The sequence below is a fragment of the Squalius cephalus genome (genome assembly GCF_949319135.1).
Source record: "Squalius cephalus genome assembly, chromosome: 17".
Lineage (NCBI taxonomy): Eukaryota > Metazoa > Chordata > Actinopteri > Cypriniformes > Leuciscidae > Squalius > Squalius cephalus.
The window spans coordinates 3,871,539-3,894,282 of NC_137138.1; the positions used below are offsets into that span (position 1 = coordinate 3,871,539).

Consider the following 22,744-nt stretch of genomic DNA (forward strand, 5'->3'; position numbering starts at 1 on the left):
AGCGAAACATGAAAAATGATTAGGCTACAGGAAATGGCTAATATGAGTCAATAAATGCTCCTCTGCCGCCATCTACTGGTTATAATGCCAAATAAATGTCTTTTTTATTGTTAAATTACAGTGCTTTCTGTGTAATGTTGGATTTCTTACATCTTGAAACGTTCGGTTTTACAAATGGAGAAAATCTCAGAAGAATGAACAAATAATGTTTTTGGTCATATTAAAATAACATTTGAAGTGCTGGATAAATGTGGTGTGTGCGTGTCCAATTACAGACATTGTGTTTCTTATTCCAACGTTCCCATTAGCTTCAAGTTTTTATTGCAATTTATAAAACTTGTTTATTGGCAAATTAGTTATGTGTGCATTAAAATATACATAAAACATTAGTCAACCATTAATGGTTTTCTAATGATGTACAAGGTACAGAATGACAGCTAACAGTTTACCGGAAATGCCCAAGCTGGCTCATCGAAAACCAGGAAGTAACTGTGCATATCACCAACTGCCAAAGACACAGAACACATTCACTTTTCCTGAGCAATTTTATCGTTTCACAGTGATGTGTTTGTCTCTGTAATGAACCCATAGCTGGAGGCGGATCAGAATCCATGATGCAGAGGTTCTTTATTGTCAAAGACAATCAAAGTCAAACAATCCAAGATGACAGGCAATAGACGTAATAATAGTCCAGGCAAGGTTCCAAACACAGCGAGGCAGGCAGACAATGGCAAGAGAAAATTATCATTTTAATTAAAATCCAAAAAGAAACAAAACGCATCCCTTCATAAATTGTTTTAGGGACCGTTCGGTATTTATGGAAAGGGCCACCGGAGGAAAATAGGGGAGGGTCATGTCTTTTTATTCTATATTGAGGGGAGGGTCATCCAACTTTTTTTAGTCTAGGGGGAGGGTCATATCTTTTACATGTAGCTCCATGTTGCTCTCGCGGTATCAGCCCCCCCATCTATATCAGATGGGTCTGACCCAACAAAAATCCAGTTTGGCGCTGTTTGACAGTGCGTGCGCACTTCAGTACGCGCTCAGAAGAAGTGCATCATGTCAGAACAGAAAGCCAATGAAATGTTTACCCGGCAAAGCTTTAAAGCACGAGCAAATAATGAACTTTTGTGATTGCGAATAAGTGCACAGTGTCCTGTGAGTGTAACTCTACCGCTGCATTAACATGTGATGTGAATGTACGTCGAGTTTTACAGTATTGGGACTGAGGCGCCAGAACTGCAGCTGATAGAATGTGCGCTGTAGCGCGATACTACCATATTTTGTTTCCACAATAATGTTAGAGGGTAAATATACTGAAATTGCCACCATAACAGTGGAGTGTGATGTGTAAGATGTAGGGCTACCACATCTTTAAATTACTATTGGTATTATTTAAGTTAACATAATAAAATACGTAGACCTACACCAAAAAACTAGTTGAGGATAAATTTGTTAAAATTGTGACATTTGCAGTCAAAACTTGAAATATAAATTCTCAGAAAATGCATTTAATACCAATATATTGAAACGTCTGTTAATATATCCATACTCCCTTAATAAAGGAGTCAAGACATTAGAAAAATATCAGTCTACACATGCGTTTTATATTTAATATGAGGGAAATACACATGTGACGTAAAACAAAAAATCTTTAACTATTAGGTGGCAAAATATGTTTTAGTAATTCTATGAATTACACTGCGCAAACCAAAATATATATACCCACCGGATGAAGAAGGGTCGGCCTCCACAGAACATAAAATATTCTTTTTATTTTATTTTTCGTGTTCGCATTTATGTGTAAAAAAAAAAAAAAAAAAAAAAAAAACAATGTTAAGGGCGTGACAGTTCTCCATTACGGACATGACTGATCTGAAAGCGACTTTAAAAAAAAAATCACAGAGACCTCAAACAGAAAGCACAAAGCCTGTCTTTAAAGTGAATTTCGTTTTTTATTAATTGTATCTTAATTTTAATCAATGTTTCATCAACCAATTGCCTGGATTTAATAAATAATAAGTATATAATAGATAATCATGACACGGAGGCGCCGGCGAGTGAACTGGACTCTTGTCTCATAAATTAACCGAAACTCAGCGTAAGGTAGGCTACTTGCCTCACAGACCTGAGAAATATGTAGCTTGAAATGTCTACTTTTAAACAGAACAATTCAAAACGAAAGAAAACAGACTGTTCTCTTATGTAATCCGTATGAAATGTGCATTTCTCTCTGGCGCGTTCACTACTGCGAAGATCACAACGCATCGTCAACTTCATCTTTGCAGTCGACACAGAAAACACTAGTTTATTAATAAACAATTAAAATGTCTCCTTGCTATATTTGACATATTCATAATCATTACTTTTGCTGGTTCTTTGTGACAGCTTTTAGATGCTTTATTAGCAGCGCCACCCACATGTTGAACGCGTCACACTGCATCAGCAACGAAAACATGATTTTTTTCTAATCTAAAATCAAAAATTGTGATACGAACCGAATCGTAGGTTTGGTCTATCGTTACAGCCCTAGTAAGAAGAGAAAGCAAGAGTTTATGGTTGTAAAAAAAAACAATGGCTAACTGAACATCTTTGCCAAGCGCAAACCAGTACAGACGTAGGCTAATCAATAAATTATAGGGGAGGGTCATGCCTTTTTTCTGGCGAAGCGAAGCGAAGGGAGGGTCATGTATTTTTTGACTACAGATCTCAAAACTCCTCCGGTGGCCCCTTAAATAAAAAACGAACAGTCCCTTATGGCAACACACTGGTTTTCTGAACTATTATTTTGACCTTCCCCAAAGGTTCCCCTTTGTCAAACAATGAAACTTCACTACTAATTTTAGCAAATTATCCAGCTTTTGATTAATCTGAATGTCACGTTATTTACTTGTAAGTGTATTATTTGTAAGCGATGGCTCTGAACATGAACTTTGCTCATTAGACAAATTCGGGCAATGTTTTTTCTTATGATTCTGTAGATGAGATAGCTGGGTGAAACTCTTTCCACAGTGTGAGCACTTGTACGGTTTCTCTCCAGTATGAACTCTCTGGTGTGTTTTTAAATTGCTGGATGTAATAAAGCTCTTCCCACAGTCAAAGCACATATAAGGTTTCACACCAGTATGAATACTCTGGTGCACTTGCAAAGTTTGCAGTAGTAAAAAACTCTTTCCACAAAAAGAACAAAAGTGAGGCTTTACACCAGTATGAACGTTAAGGTGTGCTCTTAAGTGTGATTTCACAACAAATGTTTTATCACACTGATCACAGCTGAATGATCTCAATCCAGAGTGAGAGAGCAGATGATAGTTGAGATTTCTTTTGGATATGAAACTCTTTCCACACTGAGAGCATGTGAATGGTTTTTCTCCAGTGTGAACTTTCATGTGCACACTTAGGTGTCCTTGATGTCTGTAACTCTTTCCACAATGAGAGCAAGTGAACGGTTTTTCTCCAGTGTGAATTCTCAAGTGATCATTTAGGTGTTCTTTCCGAATGAAACTCTTTCCACACTGAGTGCATGTATAAGGCTTCTCTCCGGTATGAATTCTCACGTGTCTTTTAAGGTCTGATTTCTGTCTGAAACTCTTTCCACACTCAGAGCAGGTTAAAGATCCTTTGACTCCAGATTTTCCCAATTGTTTTTGTGTGAAATTCTCTTCAGTCTTTGAAACGACTGCATTTTCATCTTCATTTGTGAAATTATGACGTTTTTGTAACAGATGTTTGTCTTCATTTTTATATGTTAGTTTTCCATCTTCATTTGTGAATTGGTGTTTGTCTTCATTCACTTCCATCAGGTCTAAAATAAACATTAAATTCAATTTAAAAAGGACAAATGAGAAACAAAGTTCATTCTTAATTTAGCACACAGTTTACTACAGAGTCTACTAGTATCTAATTTCAGCTGTATTGATGTATTGTATGGATTCCTCATCAGTCATAAAAGAGAATGAAGGAAAACACCAACCTATATGTTCCTCTGTATCTTCATCTTTTATTCTGCAGGGTTCTTCCTTAATCTCCATCTTTACAATAGTATGTCAGTAGTTTCTCCTGGAGTAATTCCTCCTGCTTGCTTCTTCTTCTCCTGTGGGAAGATGGGAATATTCCCAGCATTTAAACTCTCATGAACGCTGTGGCCGTTGTTGCTCAATTAGCAGATGATCATCACACTTGCAATCACTCTCAATTATTCATGGTTTAAGTGAATTAAGGTTTGATTGCTGTAATCAGACACTAATTAAATGTGGGAATGTGTGCAAAATACAGACAAAAGAATCACTCAGATGAGATTTACCTAAAACTACTGTTTTTTTTTCTTGTACATTTAAAAACAAATTGTGAAATGTATTACTATATTATCTGTTTTTAGCCTATGCATAATTCAGTTAAACCTTCCCCTCTTTGACTTACTCTTAATGTTGTTAAACTTAAAGGGATAGATCACCCAAAAATGAAAATTAGCCCCTGACTTACTCACCCTGAATATATATATATAAAAAAATGGCCTGGCTCTTCCAAGCTTTATAATGCCAGTAAATGGGTGTATGTCTTTGGAAGTCCATCAAAGCGCATCAATTCATGATAAAAGTGCTCCACGCATCTCCGGGGGTTAATAAAGGCCTTCTGAAGTGAAGCGATGTGTTCGAGTAAGACAAATATCCATATTTAAAACTTTATTGACTAAAATAACTAGCTTCCGGCAGAAGGCCGTACACATCGATTTAAGCCAAAAGAGTAACACTTGAACTTGACGCACAACGTAATGATGAACGTGGTTGCCCAGCCCTGTTTGTTTGAACCGTGACAGAGGTCAATAGCCGTCATTACGTTGTGCATCAAGTTCACATCGCTTTACTTCAGAAGGCCATTATTAACCCCCGGAGACACATGGAGTACTTTAATAATGAATAGATGCACTTTGATGGACTTCCAAAGACATACAGCAATTCACTGCCATTATAAAGCTTGGAAGAGCCAAGACATTTTTTTAACATAACTCCGATTGGATTCGTCTGAAAGAAGAATGTAATATACACCTAGGATGGCTTCAGGGTTAGTTAATCATGGGCTAATTTTAATTTTTGGATGAACTATCCCTTTAATGTTTGAGGAAATCTGTCTGCTTAAACAATAACAACATTGATATAAGAATGTGCTGTTAATTTTTCAATCAGTTAAGAGCCATTCACACGTTAAAAACGAGATGCAGTCAGTGAAGAGGAAAAAACGAAATGTAACAAGTTGAATGCATTTTAAATATTATAAAATGTTCAGTATAAATATAGTTATTTAGAAAAGTTATAGAATAGGCTATCCATCCATCCATTTTTAAATTAAAGTGCTTTCTATCTAATGATGGATTTCTTATCTTGAAACGTTTGGTTTTACAAAGGGAGACAATCTCAGAAGAATGAACAAATAATGCTTTTGGTCCTCACATTAAAATAACATTTGAAGTGCTGGATAAATGTGGTGTGTGCGTGTCCAGTTACAGACATTGTGTTACTTATTCCAACATTCCCATTAGCTTAATTTCTTTGTTGCAATTAATAAAACTGGTTTATTGGTAAATTAGATTAGTGTGCATTAAAATATAAATTTAACATTAAAAAGTCAACCATTAATGGTTTTGTAGCGATGTACAAGGTACAGAATGACAGCTAACAGTTTACCGGAAATGCCCAAGCTGGCTTATCGAAAACCAGGAAGTAACCGTGCATATCACCAATTGCCAAAGAAGACACAGAACACATTCACTTTTCCTGAGCAATTTCATCTTCTCTCATACCCCTTTTCCACCAAGGCAGTGCTAGTGCTGGTTTGGAGCCAGAGCCTAGCCTAGGTTCGCAAAGCCATGAGCATCAATAGTAACACAACAACCGCCATTGTTGATGGAAGGCTTGTTCGAGATGCATCGGAGCGGTGCGGTCCGATCGGAGCTACGGGATAGTTTGGAGAGCATACGACTCCTTGTGCTTTTGGATCGCTTTCGCAGTGCTTTGATGTCATGCGCTGATTGGTCTGCGAGAAGCCAAACCATCTCGAACAAGCCTGGTGTGTTTGTGTTTTGCGCTGCCATGCTAGCGTTGCTGGGCAACATGAGATGTATACAGTGACGTAAGATCTGGCTCTGTGGTGGCTCTCTGGCCTGTGGAAAGGCAAACGGGATCTTAGAAAGCTTGTCAGCCGAACCAACTCCAAACTGATAATAGCTCTGGCTCTGAACTAGTACCCGGTTCTTGCTGGTGGAAAAGGGGTATCAGTGATGTGTTTGTCTCTGTAATGAACCCATAGCTGGAGGCGGATCAGAATCCATGATGCAGAGGTTCTTTATTGTCAAAGACAATCAAAGTCAAACAATCCAAGACGACAGGCAATAGACGTAATAAAAGTCCAGGCAAGGTTACAAACACAGCAAGACAGGCAGACAGACAATGACAAGAAAAAATAAATAAAAAATGCTTGGTAATGCAGATAAACTGCCAATACTTTGCAAATCACAATGTGTTCACTGAAACACGTGGCTTATAAAGCTACAAACATGAAGTGAGAATACAAACGGGAAGTGCCACTAAAGTGACGGCTCCCTCTGCTGGAGGGGTGAACTGTTCATGGGCCGAGGTGTTACAGTCAGAGTCCATATTATGGATAGATGCAGTTTTAGTCAAGAGAATGAGTTATAGGCTAAATATATATATATGAAATAAAATCCTATATTGTTCATTATTCACACCGTGTCAAGTGATTTTAATGCAAAAAGTCTTCAAGTTGTTGACTTAATAGACTATTGTTGCTATTGTTAAACAAATGCCTCATATGCACAATTAATGAAAATAATTAAACTCCACAAAGAAACAAAACATCTCTTCACAAATAGTTTCTTGGCAACACTAGTTTTCGGAACTATTATTTTGACCTTCCCCAAAGATTCCCCCTTGTCAAACAATCAAACTTCACTACTAATTTTAGCAAATTATCCAGCTTTTGATTAATCTGAATGTATTATTTACTTGTAAGTGTATTTTTTGTAAGTGATGGATCTGAACATGAACTTTGCTCATTAGACAACTTTGTGCAACGTTTTTTCTTATGATTCTGTAGATTAGATGATTGGGTGAAACTCTTCCCACATGAAGAGCACTTGTACGGTTTCTCTCCAGTATGAATTCTCTGGTGTTTTTTTAAGTTACTGGATATAGTGAAGCTCTTCCCACAGTCAAAGCACATGTAAGGTCTCACACCAGTATGAATACGCTCATGCACTTGTAAAGATTGAAGTATTAAAAAACTCTTTCCACAAAAAGAACAAAAGTGAGGCTTCACACAAGTATGAACTTTAAGGTGTTTTCTTAAGTTTGATTCCACAACAAATGTTTTATCACACTGATCACAGCTGAATGATCTCACTCCAGTGTGATGGCGCAGATGATAGTTGAGAATTTTGCTGAGTGAAACTCTTTCCACACTGAAAGCATGTGAACGGTTTTTCTCCAGTGTGAATTCTCAAGTGTCTGTTAAGATTTCCTTTCTGAATGAAAAACTTTCCACACTCAAAGCAGGTTAAAGGTCCTTTGACTCCAGATTTTCGAGCTTGTTTTCGTATGAAACACTTTTCCGTCTGTGAAATGTTTCCATCTTCATTTTTGAAATGATAGTGTTTGTCTTCATTGACTTCCACCAGGTCTAAAATCAACATATTGAATTCAATTTAAAAAGGACAAATGAGAAACAAAGTTAATTCTTAATTTAGCACATATCTAGTTTACTACTGAGTCTACTAGTATCTAGTTGTATATGTATTTTATGTGCCAGTTTTCATCTTAATGTTCCTCATCAGTCATTAAAGAGAATGAAGGAAAACACCAACCTATTTGTTCCTCTGTATCTTCATCTTTTATTCTGCAGGGTTCTTCCTTAATTTCCATCTTTACAATAGTATGTCCGTAGTTTCTCCTGGAGTAATTCCTCCTGCTTGCTTCTTCTTCTCCTGTGGGAAGATGTGAATATTCCCCAGCATTTAAACTGTGGCTTTTAAATTTAAGGCTGTGGGAGCTTCACTGACTGAAGGAGTGAATTCGTTGTTGCTCATTTAGCAGATGATCATCACCCTTACCATCCGGATTGTTCATGCTTTAAGTGAATTAAAGGTTGATTGCTGTAATCAATGTGGGGATGTGTGCAATATAGAGACTAGAGACAAAGGAATAGTTTCCCATTCAGATGAGATTGACCTAAAACTACAGTTATTTCTGTCACTAAAGACTGTTGCATAATTTACAGAGAATGTTGTAAAATTAAATTTTGGCACATATAGTCTATTATCTGTTTTTTTAGCCTATATGCATAGTTCAGTTGAAACCTTGCCCTCTTTGGATATCATAAATCCTCCAAAAACTGCACAAATGTGGAGTGAAAACATTAATAAACAGTAAAATTAAAAAAACTTATTTTGTTACAAAATTACATTTCGTTGCCTTGGGTCTCTCCCTGCGGTTAACCCCTGAATGAAGACCGCACAAGGGTTAAAGAGCCAATTGCCAATCGGTCATTGAATCGCCAATCGGTTCCAATTTGCCAATCGGTTAAGTCATTGCATCACTACAGCTGCCGTTAGAAGCTATAGAAACAGTCAGTGTTCTGAGATGCGGACTTAGTACTGAACATGAGCAATATTGGCTAGTGCAGACTGAAAAAAATCAGTTTTTTTGTCATGATTTAGAAACAAAATTGATGACAGTTGTTGTCATATTTCTTTGGTAATTTTTAAATATGAAATATTTTAAGCTTAGTGGCACATACATGACTGAAATATCGGAGGCCTTTTAAAGATGAGCGCTGACTGAAATTATGTCCCTGAAAGGGACTTTGGCTCAGTTCATGTTTTCAGATTTAGATTTCTCATAGTAAATAGCAAATGTACTCACAGTCTGATAAGATCTCTTCGAGTCTCTTTTAATGAACCACTATGAATGAACTTTCAATGAACTCAACAAGAACACATGGCTGAAATGAAAACAAATGTCTCCACCTAGAAGAAAATCTGTCTCAAGAAATGGGCGTGTAAAGCTGTGGAAAGACCTTTGAGTTTCTGTGTGTGTATGACATGACTCTCTCCTCTGTCGACCTCCACCACCCACCTCCTCTTTAAATGCTGATGAATTTGCTCATTTCTTCACCAACAAAACAACTATCAGCAGTCAGTTCTCAGCTCCACACACACAGGAACTAGGGCTGAACGATTTTGGAAAATAATTAATTGCGATTTCGTTTTACCAATATTGCGATTGCGATTTAATATGCGATTATTTTTTAAGCTCTTTATCTTTTCTATTATTCAACAAAAACAAGCAATAAATCATTGTAAAACAGGGATGGGAATCTTAAGGCACCTCATGAGCTGATCTAATTTTTTTCTTATTAATTAATCTTATTAATAAAACTTAAAATATTGAATTACATATGTAATTATAAGTAGGCCTGCTTTCAAAAATAATTACACATTAAAAAACTAAATTAATACAATTACATGTTAATAATTGTAACTAATATAGTTTTAAAACAAATAACAAAGAGGGGAAAAAAACATCAAGCAATAAACAAAGAGTGCTTTCAGTATTTAAGAGTAGGCTGCCTGAACGTTTTCATCTCTTTTAAAATTATAAGATTATGATATAACTGACTGTGTTACATTTATTTCGCGTCATAAAAGCATTTTGAGATGCAAGTACATTTAACCACGTAGGCGCTCACAGCAGCATGCTCAAGCGCTCTTCGCAAAGCGCGCGTGAGTATTTGAAATTGAAAGCAGCTTCAGTCTGTGATTTCCATATTTTTAATATATAAGCCAACTGCATTCCAAAAGACATATGATGCCTTCGTACTAGAGCATTTGTAAGTAAAATTCCTGGCGGACGAGACAGCGCAGGCGCGCACTACAAAAGTAACATCAAGCAAACCGCACGTATCTCATATCTTGTGCAATGAAGCCCGCGAATGTTCTTGTAATTCGCTTCAACTTTTCTGAACTTTATGAAAGATTATTTCTCGGAAGGTTCGAGTGGTGTCGAGTGTGTGTGTGTGTGTGTGTGTGTGTGTGTGAGACAAAGGGAATAGAAGCAAGCAGAATACGGTTGTTTATAAAGCACACGTAGCGTCATCATGTATCTGTGTTTAAAACGAAGCTAAGACATAAATCTGAAATTATCTTAATCGATACAGAATCGTTGGAGAGAATCTATAACACAATATCACATAAATTAAACATAAACTGTTATTTCCTGTAGCCTATGCCAGGCCTATATGCGTAGCATGCCAAGTTGATGCTTCATCTGCAGTGCAGACTGGTTTACTCTCGCGTGTCACGTGACCAGACTGTAATCGCAGCTTTTGCGGTTAAAAAAAAAATCGCATTTCATCATATCGCAATATTATCGCAAATGCAATTAATCGTTCAGCCCTAACAAGAACCCAGACCAACCACACCCACAGCCAGAAACCTTCTCTCCAATTACCAAAGCAGAAGTATCTAAACTTCTCTCCAGTCATCCTACCACCTGCCCTCTAGATCCAATCCCCTCACACCTTCTACAAGCCATCTCTCCCACACTTTTACCAGCACTCACACACATCATCAACTCATCCCTTCATTCTGGCATTTTCCCTACAGCATTCAAGCAGGCTCGGGTAACTCCACTGCTTAAAAAAAAAAACACTTTAAACACATCACTTGTAGAGAGTTACAGACCTGTCTCTCTCCTACCATTCATAGCAAAAACACTTGAACGAGTTGCTTTCAATCAAGTATCATCTTTCCTGTCTCAGAATAACCAGCTGGAGGTCAATCAATCTGGCTTCAAGAAAGGGCATTCAAACAAGACTGCATTACTGTCGGTCACAGAAGCCCTACGGATCGCAAAAGCTGCTTCCAAATCCTCAGTCCTCATTCTCCTGGATCTGTCTGCTGCTTTCGACACTGTGAATCATAAGATCCTTCTGTCCACCCTCTCATCACTGGGCATCACAGGAACTTCCCTCCACTGGTTTGAGTCCTATCTCACAGGTAGGTCCTTCAGGGTCGCATGGAGAGGCGAGGTATCCAAAGCACATCTACTGACCACATAGGTTCCTCAGGGTTCAGTTCTTGGACCCCTCCTCTTCTCCATTTACACCACATTACCGGGACCCATCATACAGGCACATGGTTTCTCCTACCATTGCTATGCTGACGACACACAGCTCTTCCTTTCATTTTAACCCGATGATCCCACAGTGGCTGCACAAATCTAAGGCTGTCTGGTGGACATCTTGGCATGGATGAAGGAACCTCACCTGCGCTCAACCTGGCAAAGACTGAGTTTCTTGTCTTCTCTGCCACCCCATCAAAATTGGTCAGAAATCTTGGGAGTAATATTTGATGACCAGCTGACCTTCACAGACCACATCACAAAGACAGCTTGATCATGCAGGTTTGCACTGCACAACATCAGAAAGATCAGGCCTTTCCTAACTGAGCATGCAACACAATTTCTAGTCCAGACCCTGGTCATTTCTAGGCTTGACTATTGCAATGCTCTTCTGGCTGGACTTCCATCATGTGCTAAACCTCTACAAATGATTCAGAATGCTGCAGCTCGTCTTGTCTTTAACGAGCCCAAAAGGGCCCACGCCACGCACACACACCTCTCTTCATCTGGAATTCATCTGGAATCCCTGACAACATTCAAATGACAGCTGAAAACTCATCTCTTCTGTGAGCACATATTAAAAAATAAGAAAAGGAAAAAAAATATTTCCTTTTCCTTTAATCCTCCCTTGTCTGGCTTATGCTACTCTAAGCAATGCCTGAACTTTGTATTTTGAGCACTTCTTGCATTGTTTTTGCCTCTTCATGATGATTCCCTTGCTTTAGTACTCATTTGTAAGTCGCTTTGGACAAAGGCGTCTGCTAAATGACTAAATGTAAATGTAAAGAGAATGAAGGAAAACACAAACCTATTTGTTCCTCTATATCTTCATCTTTTATTCTGCAGGGTTCTTCCTTAATCTCCATCTTTACAATAGTATGACAGTAGTTTCTCCTGCAGTAATTCCTCCTGCTTGCTGCTTCTCCTGTGGGAAGATTTACAGTAGATTTACAAAGTTTTTAGCAGACGCCTTTAAAGCGACTTACAGATGAGGAATAAAGTAAACAATACATGGTGAAGAGGCAAACAACGCAAGAAGTGTTCAAAATACAAAGTTTCAAATATTGCTTAGAGTAGCTAAGCTAGACAAGGGAGAAGTTAAAGGAAAAGGAAAGGATAGATGGAAAGGATAGAATTTTTGTTAAGTTAAGTGCTCACAGAAGAGATGAGTTTTCAGCTGTCTTTTGAATGTTGTCAGGGTTTCGTATTCCGGATGAGGGTGGGGAGATCATTCCACCACCAAGGAACAGTGAATGAGAATGTTCTGGAGAGTGATTTTGTGCTCTCTGTGATGGTATCACGAGCCGTCGTTCATTGACCGATCGCTTCTGGTAGGGATGTAGACTCGTAGGAGTGAGTGAAAGTAGGAGGGAGCTGAGCCAGTGGTAGATCTGTAAGCAAGCGTCAATGCCTTGAACTTAACGCGAGCAGCGAACGGAAGCCTTTGCAGAGTAGGGGTGTAACAATCCATCGATATGGGTCGACGCATTGATCAAACGTCTAACGATAAGATGCATCAATAAACCACGCGTAAAATATCGATATGAGGTACCTTTATTTTGACACTTTCCACATCCTCACGTAACGTCCATCTACGCATTTCCTCCAAAGCGCGCATTTTCGTTTACTCACCATACTGTCTTGTAACGTTAATTTCCTCAGCTGAAATAGACGCCTGACAAGATTGACTGAACCCTAAACATGTTTTGTCACAAAAGCCAGTATTGTCCACTGTCAAGGCATCGCAAGTTCATGTTTTACAGAAGAAACCGACAAGCACCCTTGTTGTTTGTGAACAAAACAAGTCCACTTTAGCGAATCAGCGCGCAGTATTCAGGTCAGGTGACAAGGCTGCTAGTCACTTCGGAAAGACGCAGAGCTGAGACAAGTTTCGTCAAAGCTGACAGAAAGTGATTGAGGATGGATAATTTCAAAGAACTTGATGAACCTGTGATATCTTCTTCAGGGTGTAAAAGGAAAATAAAAGCTGAAACTTTTTCTCAGAAACTTTCAGGCGTCTATGATTAACTGAGTGAAGGTCAGCTGCTTTAAAGCAAAGTATTTATAATGACCCATAAATAATTTACTTCCAATATCTTTTATTAATAAAACAAATGGAAGTGATTTGGCAAGTCAACTCTAAGGTTACATTTGCCAGCATATGTCCCAACATTGCAAAGAACCAACAGAAAAAGAAATGTGTGCCTGTACTAGCAGCATACTTGTAGTCAATGAATACAAACTTCAGCATATTCTGAATCTCTAAAATAAAATAATACACTTCTAACCAACATCCTCCTGTTGTGCAATGAGCAAAATAATCCTGCAGACAAAAAATAAATAAACATTTTGCTGTAACAAAATCACAAACAGCTTTCATACAAAAATATAGGATTAAGTACCAGCAGCTTTCATACAGAAATAATGCTTGTGGACTTAAGCATATTCTGAATAATTAGTAACATAAGATTTTTCGGGACCACGCTTCAAACGAAGGGGTATGAGAAATGTCCCTGCATGCAGAGCCAACATGGCTGCCCAAGCGAAAAATTCTTAAATGTAAGAATTTTTGGCATTAATAAGTATTTTAATGACAAATAATCATTTGCTTTATGTTACATTCAATCTTACAGTCATGTTCTCAAATTTACAGTCATGTTCTTCAAAGAAACGTTTGCAAAAAAATTGCTGTAACCCACGCAACTGCGATGACTGCAGCTGAAGACGGCATCTTGGAAGTTTGTGATAAACATCGGCGCATCTTCTGTGACGTAGACACTAGCGACGAAGTATAATGACGGTGTAGTAGTGGTGTCCCATTTCTTAGGGGAATATTTTCACCCCTATGCCTTGCCACTCTGCTTCAAGGGGCAAGGGGTAAGGGTTAGACGAAGGGGTATAAAATAGAATTGGGACTGGGCATGACTAGAAATTGTTGCTGTATACCACAATCAAAAACAGCTTATACAAAAAAAGTAAATGAACATCTGCAGAGAGCAGTCAAAATGTAACTTTTTGTGACTGGCATTGCACTGATACACACAATGACTGTGGAGGGCAGTACAGTAAACATACGTATAACATACGTATAACAGATCTGTTTACAGCATATTGATGTGAAACAACAATACAGAAAGCAGCTCTCATACAAAAATAGAAAAAAGGCCACAGTGAAATTGCCAATTTTCCATACGTTAGCTTTTAACGATGAGGATGCCGTTCGGATTTCGCGCTTAGCCATCATGCGTCTTTGTTATATGCACGGCACAGACAGTCCAGGCACTGCGCTTCCGCGCTTCAGAGTTCCGCCTTTTGCGTTCCATCAATATTAAGTTATTGGGTTTTTTTTTTTTTAATAAAATCGATTTTTGACATTTGTGAATTGATTCAGAATCGTACACGTCCGCATTGCGATGCATCTAAGAATCGTTTTTTTCCCCCCACCCCTAGTGATTGATGATGGCAGGGAAAACGAGAAGCTCAGTCTTTGCCATGTTAAACTGCAGGCGATGTTCCTTCATCCATGCCAAGAAGGAGTGAATTGTGGTAGTTGTTGCTCATTTAGCAGATGATCATCACACTTACAATCACTCTAGATTATCCAGGTGCAAATGTTTTGCTCAAAATGTCATTTAGAGATAGCCTAGAAATCTAGACGCACCCTAGCGGCAGCAAAATGTATTTTGCAGCCAGGGTAGTCTAGCAACTCTCCATTGACTTTCGAGCTGCAAAAACCTAAATTGGGTCAGGCCAATCACATTGTGTATAGAGTAGGCGGGGCGGGCTTAACATAATGACGACAGAGTTGCAACAGTTCCCCCTGCTACTTGAAAACAAAGAATGGCGGCTGCTGCTGGAGAACAGTCTTTCGAATCGGCTTTGGCCACGACTCTGGAGGACTTGGAGTTAAGTTATATTTTTTACAGTCTATGACTTGAGCAGGGCTCGACATTAAGGCTTGTCCGCTTGTCCGGGACAAGTGGATTTTTTTGTAGGACAAGTGGAAGAGAAAATTAGTTGTCCCACTGGACAAGTTAAATTTCAAACAAAATAAAATGCCATGGTACTTCACGTTATGTGAAGTACTCATTACTCAGTACTCTACTCATTAACTTACGTCTATAATTTTACAGATTTAATTTTACCGATTTGAGACGTCGCATCACTGCCAGATTCAAACTGTGCTTTCGCGCGTTGGCTGGCGCTGAGCCAGAGTCGGACGCGTTCAGCGCTGTCATATATCACAACTAAGCAGTGTTTTCAACCTCATAATGATTATTTTAGGTTTCAGATATTTAAATACACATAACGTTAAGCACGAGTAAAACAATACATTTGGAGTTTGTAAAATACACACTGATGTCTGTGGAAGCAGCAATAACAATCTATTCAAATATAATTTGCCGACATGTGTTAATCATATCAGACAAACATAGTGGAAGTAACTATAAAGTTTACTCTATTCTTCTCAGTTCACCGGCCACTTTCTTGCATTTATTCCGGGAGAAACTGATGAATTCACGTGCTGTAAATCCGACTGACAGGACAACATTGCGGCGCCCATCTCATGTTATAGATCAAGATTATTTATAAAGGTTTTTAAACAACCAAACACACTCACTCACACATATTTGAGAATCGGAATATCAGATAGGCTGATTGATGACATGCAATTTTGTGAATATTTTGAATAAAAAAGGAAAAGCGAAATAAAAGCGACACATCTGTCATACAGTATTATTGTGGCTGCGGTGTATCGCGTGACGCGTCGCCATTGGAAACATTAAAGGGAACGTTCGCCTTGAAAAAACTCACTCTGGGGGTGGGGGTGTCAGTTAGAATATTTTAAACTTACGCGTGAAAGGGTTAAAGAAAAGATCGAAAATAAATATTTGTGTGTGCTGTAAAGTGGTTAGAAAAAAAATAAATCGGAATCAGCAGGTCAAACTCAATGAAAAACCTGAATCGGCCTAGAAAATTGTAATCGGTGCATCTCTATGTCTACAAAATTATTTTAGATATAGTATACAGTAAGTCTAGCTAGCTTGTCTAGCTAGCTTGCAAATACTGAGGATACCTACAAGAGTCACCACTTCCTCTGGTGATACACTGCACACCAGCGTGCAAAGTATTACTTTGTATTATGGAGTCTGGAGATCCTTATTTCTTGTTGAAGGGGAACTCTGTTCTTGGGACACGTTCCTTTCTACTGTTTCAACTGAATTTTATTAATATTGATAGTGTTTGGATGCTTTCAATGGTTTGTTCGAATTCTGCATTAATAGAAAAATTAGCAAAACACACAAAAAAAAAATAAATTATAAAATTATAAATCTTTACCCGGACAAGTGACTTTTGTGCATGGACAAGTAAAACATAAATTTACTTGTCCGAAGGACAAGTGCCTCAAAAAGTTAATGTCAAGCCCTGCTTGAGTTAAGTTTTTCTTTGAGAAAAGAACAAAGAACGGCACCTAAGTCATTCTTAAAAAAGGAAGATGTGTTTGTAGTTTTTTGCTGGCCAGATATGGCAAAAGTTGAATCTATCAACTAACGTTAGCTCCGCTGTTGGGAAAACGCTCTGGTCTATGAGGCACCGTCTAGGGCTTAAATCAAACTTCATTCACGCACACATATATATATATTTTTTTTTTTTTTTGAACATTATGTTTATTGGGTTTTTCCAAGTTAAACGCAAAGTACAACAAAGTACAGAATAATCAAAGCAAATCTTTCATCCCCGCACATACTACCCTAAACATGCCCCAAACCTCAACCCATAGTGCCACAAATAAACCATGAATAAAATGAAACAAGAAAGTATAAAAAGTTAGGTTCTAAGCATTCTGTCCTGTTATACCCAAGTAAGAAATGAAGCTACCCCAGTATTTGACAAACAAATCTTGACGCTTTTTCAAACGAAATGCAATTTTTTCCAAAGGCATGTAAGATGACACTTCTTTAATCCACATGGAAGTAGAAGGTGAATTAGAATCCTTCCATCTCAAAGTTATACATTTTATGGCTGCTAGTAGAGCTAGTCTGACAAATCTCAGATTAATTCTTTGTTGATCAAGTAGTGTAGTATCCCCTAAGAGGGTAAGTCTAGGCTCTCTAGGCACATTAGTACCTACAACTATAGCAATAATCTCTAAGACCCCTTTCCAATATTCTTCCAAGTCAGGGCAAGACCACAGCATATGTAGAAGAGTCCCTCTATCTGCTTTACATCTAGGACAGATCTCTGAGTAGGAGCTTTTAAAAGAGTGCAATCTAACTGGAGTATAGTAAACTCTATGTATCACATTAAATTGGATGAGCTTATGACGACTATTGATAGAAAAAGTCTGAGCTTTCTCACATATTGCTTTCCATTCGTCATCTGTGAATGAGCACTCCAAGTCTTTTTCCCACTTAGATTTTACATCACGAATGCTACCCGCCATCAGTTGTAACAACTTGGCATAGATAAAAGAGATGAGACCCTTAGGACCTTTTTTCTCAGCCAAGATAGCCTCAAGAGGTGAAAGAGGAAGCTTAGATAAACGACCCACGCACACATATATGAAACGCTTGCATACACATATAGGCTACTAAGTAGTACTAACACACGAGATGCGCGGAACTCTCTGCGCACATACTCATCTGAGTTTGTGTGTGTGTTCGTGTCTCAGATGAGTATGTGCGCGGAGAGTTCCGCGCATCTCGTGTGTGTGTGTTCGCGTCTCAGATGAGTATGTGCGCGGAGAGTTCCGCGCATCTCGTGTGTGTGTGTTCGCGTCTCAGATAAGTATGTGCGCGGAGAGTTCCGCGCATCTTGTGTGTGTGTGTGTGTTCGCGTCTCAGATGAGTATGTGCGCGGAGAGTTCCGCGCATCTTGTGTGTGTGTGTGTGTTCGCGTCTCAGATGAGTATGTGCGCGGAGAGTTCTGCGCATCTTGTGTGTGTGTGTGTGTGTTCGCGTCTCAGATGAGTATGTGCGCGAAGAGTTCCGCGCATCTCGTGTGTGTAGAGTTTGCGTGTGTGTGCGTGAGCGACTTTAGGTGTGACGCTGTGCATTTCATATGTATTAGTTTTAGCATTCAGCAGTATACATGTATGTGTGACTGCTTAGTATATGTGTATGCAAGCGTTTCATATATGCGTGCGTGAATGAAGTTTGATTTAAGCCCTAGACGACGCCTCATACTGGTTGGTTGAAGCGCTGTCCTATTGCGTGCAGAGGGAATTTGAAAGACAGCCGTTTATCCCGCCCCTCGGATTGAGCCATGTCTATGGAGAGTTGTCAGACCTAACATCTTGATGTAGGTCTGGCTTGCCAGGCTAATTTAGAGACAATTCCACTTTCTTTTTTTCTGAGAAAGCAGGACATAATATATGAAACAACAAACAAAATCATATTTTTAAAGTTTAAATGAAAAACGTAAAGTTTAAATGTAAAAAATATAGGCTATATTATATATTTTTTAATTTATATATATATATATATATATATATATATATATTTTTTTTTTTTTTTTTTTTTTTATATATATATATATATATATATACACAAGGATAGGCTAGATAATGCAAATCAATGCCAGAAATAAACTCAGTTAAAAAAGAAGATTACAGAGATTTATGTTCAAACACTTTCCTGCAACCGACTCTAAATATTTAATGTCAAACAAATAATGATTGTATCTTCTCAAAAGTAGTGTTGTTATTATAGGAAATAAGCTCTATATTTCCAGCACTGTTAAACTAAATTCTTAAATTCAGTTCATAGAGAAGCTGAAAGAATATCGATGAGGGTTTATTGCTGTAATCCTACATCGATTAAACGTGTGAATGTGTGCAGAGATCACGTTACAGGCATTTAACTTAAAAACTCCAGTTCTGTGTGTCAGATTGTTGCATTAAAAAAAATACAGGTATACAGAATGTTAGAACAAAGCTGTTTTCTTTGCATGATAAGTTTTACATAATAGCTACTCAACACTGTAAATCTAATGGGTTGTGGTTTTACAGAGAGGAAGGTTTTTGTCATTTTATCAACAAGGGAGGAAAAAAAATAGAGCCCTTCTGAAATTAGTTATGATTTATCATTAAAAACTCTGTTTACCAGATTTCATTTGTTCATTACATAAATGGAAAGCAACTCATAATCTTCACAAATTGCAATGTTAAAAAAACAGTCAGTAATGTTTACGTTTCGCGAGTGTAGTGAACAACATCAGTCGGTTCATTTCGATTCATTTCTGAGTGATTCACTAAATGAACCGACTCGCTTAGTCGTTTGGATTTAGATTTCTCCTAATAAATGATAAAATGAATGTACTCACAGTCTGAAAACAGCAGATTTAGAGCAGAATGAACGGCTGTGTTCCACTTCTCGTGTTTATGTCCCCTTCCCTCGCTCACTTCTCTTCTTCTCCTAGACTCGGATGTGTGTCATTGCTTCGCTTGCTGGAGCGCCTCTACTGGCGGAACTCCAGCGATGGGAATTCTTACATTTAAATTTAACAGGCAATGCATCGCGGTAAAGTGAAAGTAGCTCAGATCTATTCTAACCCAGTGGTTCTCAAACTGTTTAGAGTGTCGTTCCCCTGAGGCATTTAACATCCTTCTGCGTACCCCGTCCCTTCCTCTTAGACTACATTCACTGTCACACCTTTTTCATTAAGGGACAATATTTTCCATTAAGGGAATATTTTCATTGAGACAATATAAAAATCGATTTTTCCAGTATATTTTTTTTTACCTTTACAAATACCTTTGTATAATAAGTAGCCTAATGCTTTAAAAAAAAAAAAAAAAAGTTAAATAGAGTAATATGCATTGATGGTAAAAACAAAATTATACTTTTAAATATTAAATTATGTCGCTGTATTAATGAATGAGTCATCAGTAATTCATTAGTAACAAAGCAAGTAGCTGTATTTATGAATTCATTGAATCCTTGACTCTCACGACTCGTTCACGGAAAACCGCTGTGTGCAGCAGTTCTGCTGTGGCTTTCAAACTATTATTTCACTGCAAAATAGAGCAAAAAATACTGATAATACGGTGTTTAAAATGAACATCACTTCAAGGGATAGTTCATCCAAAAATGAAAATTAGCCCATGATTTACCCATGAAGCCATAGGTGTATATGACATTCTTCCTTCAGACGAATAGCCTACAATCGGAGTTATATTAAAAAATGTCCTGGCTCTTCCAAGCTAAATAATGGGAGTGAATGGGCTCTATTTTTTGAAGTCCATACAAGTGCATCGTATCCATGATAAAAGTTTCCCAAACGGCTCAGAGGGGTTAATAAAGGCCTTCTGAAGTGAAGCGATGCGTTGGTGTAAGAAAAATACTAAAATAACTAGCTTCCGACAGACGGCCGTAAAGATGTTTGCATTTGCAACTTTATTTATGAAACGCTGTTTGTATTCAGTCACTTCCATCGGGTCTAAAATAAACATTACATTCGGGTTCAATTCACAAATTAGAAACAAAAAAGAAAAAGAAAATCAGGGAGCAACAAATTACCAAAATCTAGTTTACTACTGAGTCTACTAGTATCTAGTTTTAGATGTATTGTTTTATCTCTGTTTTCATCTTAATGTTCCTCATCAGTCATTAAAGAGAATGAAGGAAAACACCAACCTATTTGTTCCTCTGTATCTTCATCTTTTATTCTGCAGGGTTCTTCCTTAAAGGAGAACTCCGGTCAATTTTAACATTTTTTTGTAAATTTGGAGTGCTGTCAGTACAGAGAACAACGACAAAAATCGGTGTTGCCTACACCGTGTTATCCTCTTTTTAAAATTTGCACCCTGTTGACTTCAATGGGGCAAGTTTTAAACCTGCTTTTAGCCTCTTAACATCCTTGATGTGTCATTACAAGTGCACAGCCAATGTGAGTGATTCCTTCAGAGAGAACACGGGTGAATCTGACTGCAGTAGATGCGAAAGATATTAATAAAAGTGATGTTAATTCAGCCAGCGCACATACCTGTATTTTCTTCCTGTTTTCGGTCGAAGTCCACAGTAATCGATTGTCGAGTTCACGCGCATAGGTTTAGTTTAGTTACCTATGATCACGCGAGTGAACTCGACAATCGAGTTCACTCGATTTTTAATTTTCAAAAAATTGACCGGAGTTCTCCTTTAATCTTTACAATTGTATGTCCGTAGTTTCTCCTGGAGTAATTCCTCCTGCTTGCTTCTTCTCCTGTGGGAAGATGGGAATATTCCCCAGCATTTAAACTCTCATGAACGGCTGTGGGAGCTTCACTGACTGAAGGAGTGAATTGTGGTCGTTGTTGCTCATTTAGCAGATGATCATCACACTTACAATCACTCTCAATTATCCAGGTGCAAATGTTTGTAAAAAGACACTTAGAAACAATTCAATTTTTGCAATACTGTAGCTTACAAAATGATTAAAGCATTTTATTTGTAGGATTAAAGAGATTAAAATCTAGATAGGCAGTATTCATGAAATAATTTATATGATTGCAATTTTGAATTCCAAATTCTTAGTACTCATCTTTCTAGATCTGTCCTCTACTTTTGACACAGTTAACCACCAGATCCTCCTGGCAACAATCATGATGAAAGGCATCTCAGGAACAACACTCCAGTGGTTCAGGTTTTGCCTCTCAGTAGGTTCTTCAGGGTGTCGTGGAGGGTTGAGGTGTCTAGTTGCAACATCTAGATACTGTAATGCCTCAGGGCTCAGTGCTTGGACCACTTCTCTTCTCCATCTACATGTCATCACTAGATCTGTCATTCAGAAACATGGCTTTTCCTATCACTGCTATGCTGATGACACAACTCTACCAGTCATTCCAGCTAGATGATCCGACGGTTGCTGCTAGAACTGCTTGGTCCTACAGATTTTCCTCATACAACATCAGTAAGATCAGTACCTTCCTATCGGAGCTACACAACTCCTTGTCCGAGCTCTTGCTCTATCCAGACTGGACTATTGTAATGCTCTCTTGGCAGCCCTTCCAGCATTACCTGTCAAACCTCTGTATCTGATCCAGAATGCAGCAGCGAGATCGGTCTTTAATGAGCCGAAGAGAGCGCACGTCACACCTCTCTTCATAAACTTGCACTGGTTGCTAATTGCAGCTCGCTTCAAATTCAAGGCACTGATGTTTGCCTACAGAACAACCACTGGCTCTGCACCCATATACCTAAACTCACTACTTCAGACTTATGTGGCCTTCAGACGCTTGTGTTCTGGAAGTGAATGGCAAGAGATAACAAAATGTCTCTGAGTTAGAGAACACTTATTAAAGGGTTAGTTCACCCAAAAGTGCGACGAGAATACTTTTTGTGAGCCAAAAGATGCTGATTCTAAGTCACTTGTGAACACTGAACTGACTTCAGCTGATCAATGACACCATCAGTATTAAGTGTTTTTTCACCAAAAATAAATTGATTCTTTAGAATCATTTAGATTCAAATTTCTAGTGATCAGTGATAAAATTAATGTACTCACAGTCTGAAAAACAGCAGATTTTGAGCAAACAAATGGAGAAAGATTTCATGGTTTCTGAGATGTTG

General features: G+C 38.2%; 2 protein-coding genes across 3 annotated transcripts in view; both read right to left on the reverse strand.

Annotated features, from left to right (window-relative positions):
* Positions 1 to 22,744, reverse strand: part of LOC307144905 (uncharacterized protein) — a 90,563-nt gene that overhangs the window by 56,403 nt on the left and 11,416 nt on the right. The window lies entirely within an intron of this gene.
* Positions 1,848 to 22,744, reverse strand: part of LOC307144887 (uncharacterized protein) — a 264,729-nt gene continuing 243,832 nt past the window's right edge. Inside the window, exons 1-4 of one of the 2 annotated variants that reach the window (XM_079847574.1) lie at positions 19,518 to 19,602; positions 12,001 to 12,117; positions 3,974 to 4,093; positions 1,848 to 3,805 (exon numbers count right to left, since the gene is read on the reverse strand). In XM_079847574.1, the coding sequence (XP_079703700.1) occupies positions 2,883 to 3,805; positions 3,974 to 4,031 (981 nt within the window). In that variant the 5' untranslated portion in view covers positions 4,032 to 4,093; positions 12,001 to 12,117; positions 19,518 to 19,602 and the 3' untranslated portion in view covers positions 1,848 to 2,882. Of the gene's footprint in view, positions 3,806 to 3,973; positions 4,094 to 5,708; positions 7,693 to 7,876; positions 7,997 to 12,000; positions 12,118 to 19,517; positions 19,603 to 22,744 lie in introns of those variants that run through there. The other variant, XM_079847575.1, reaches the window with a different exon arrangement.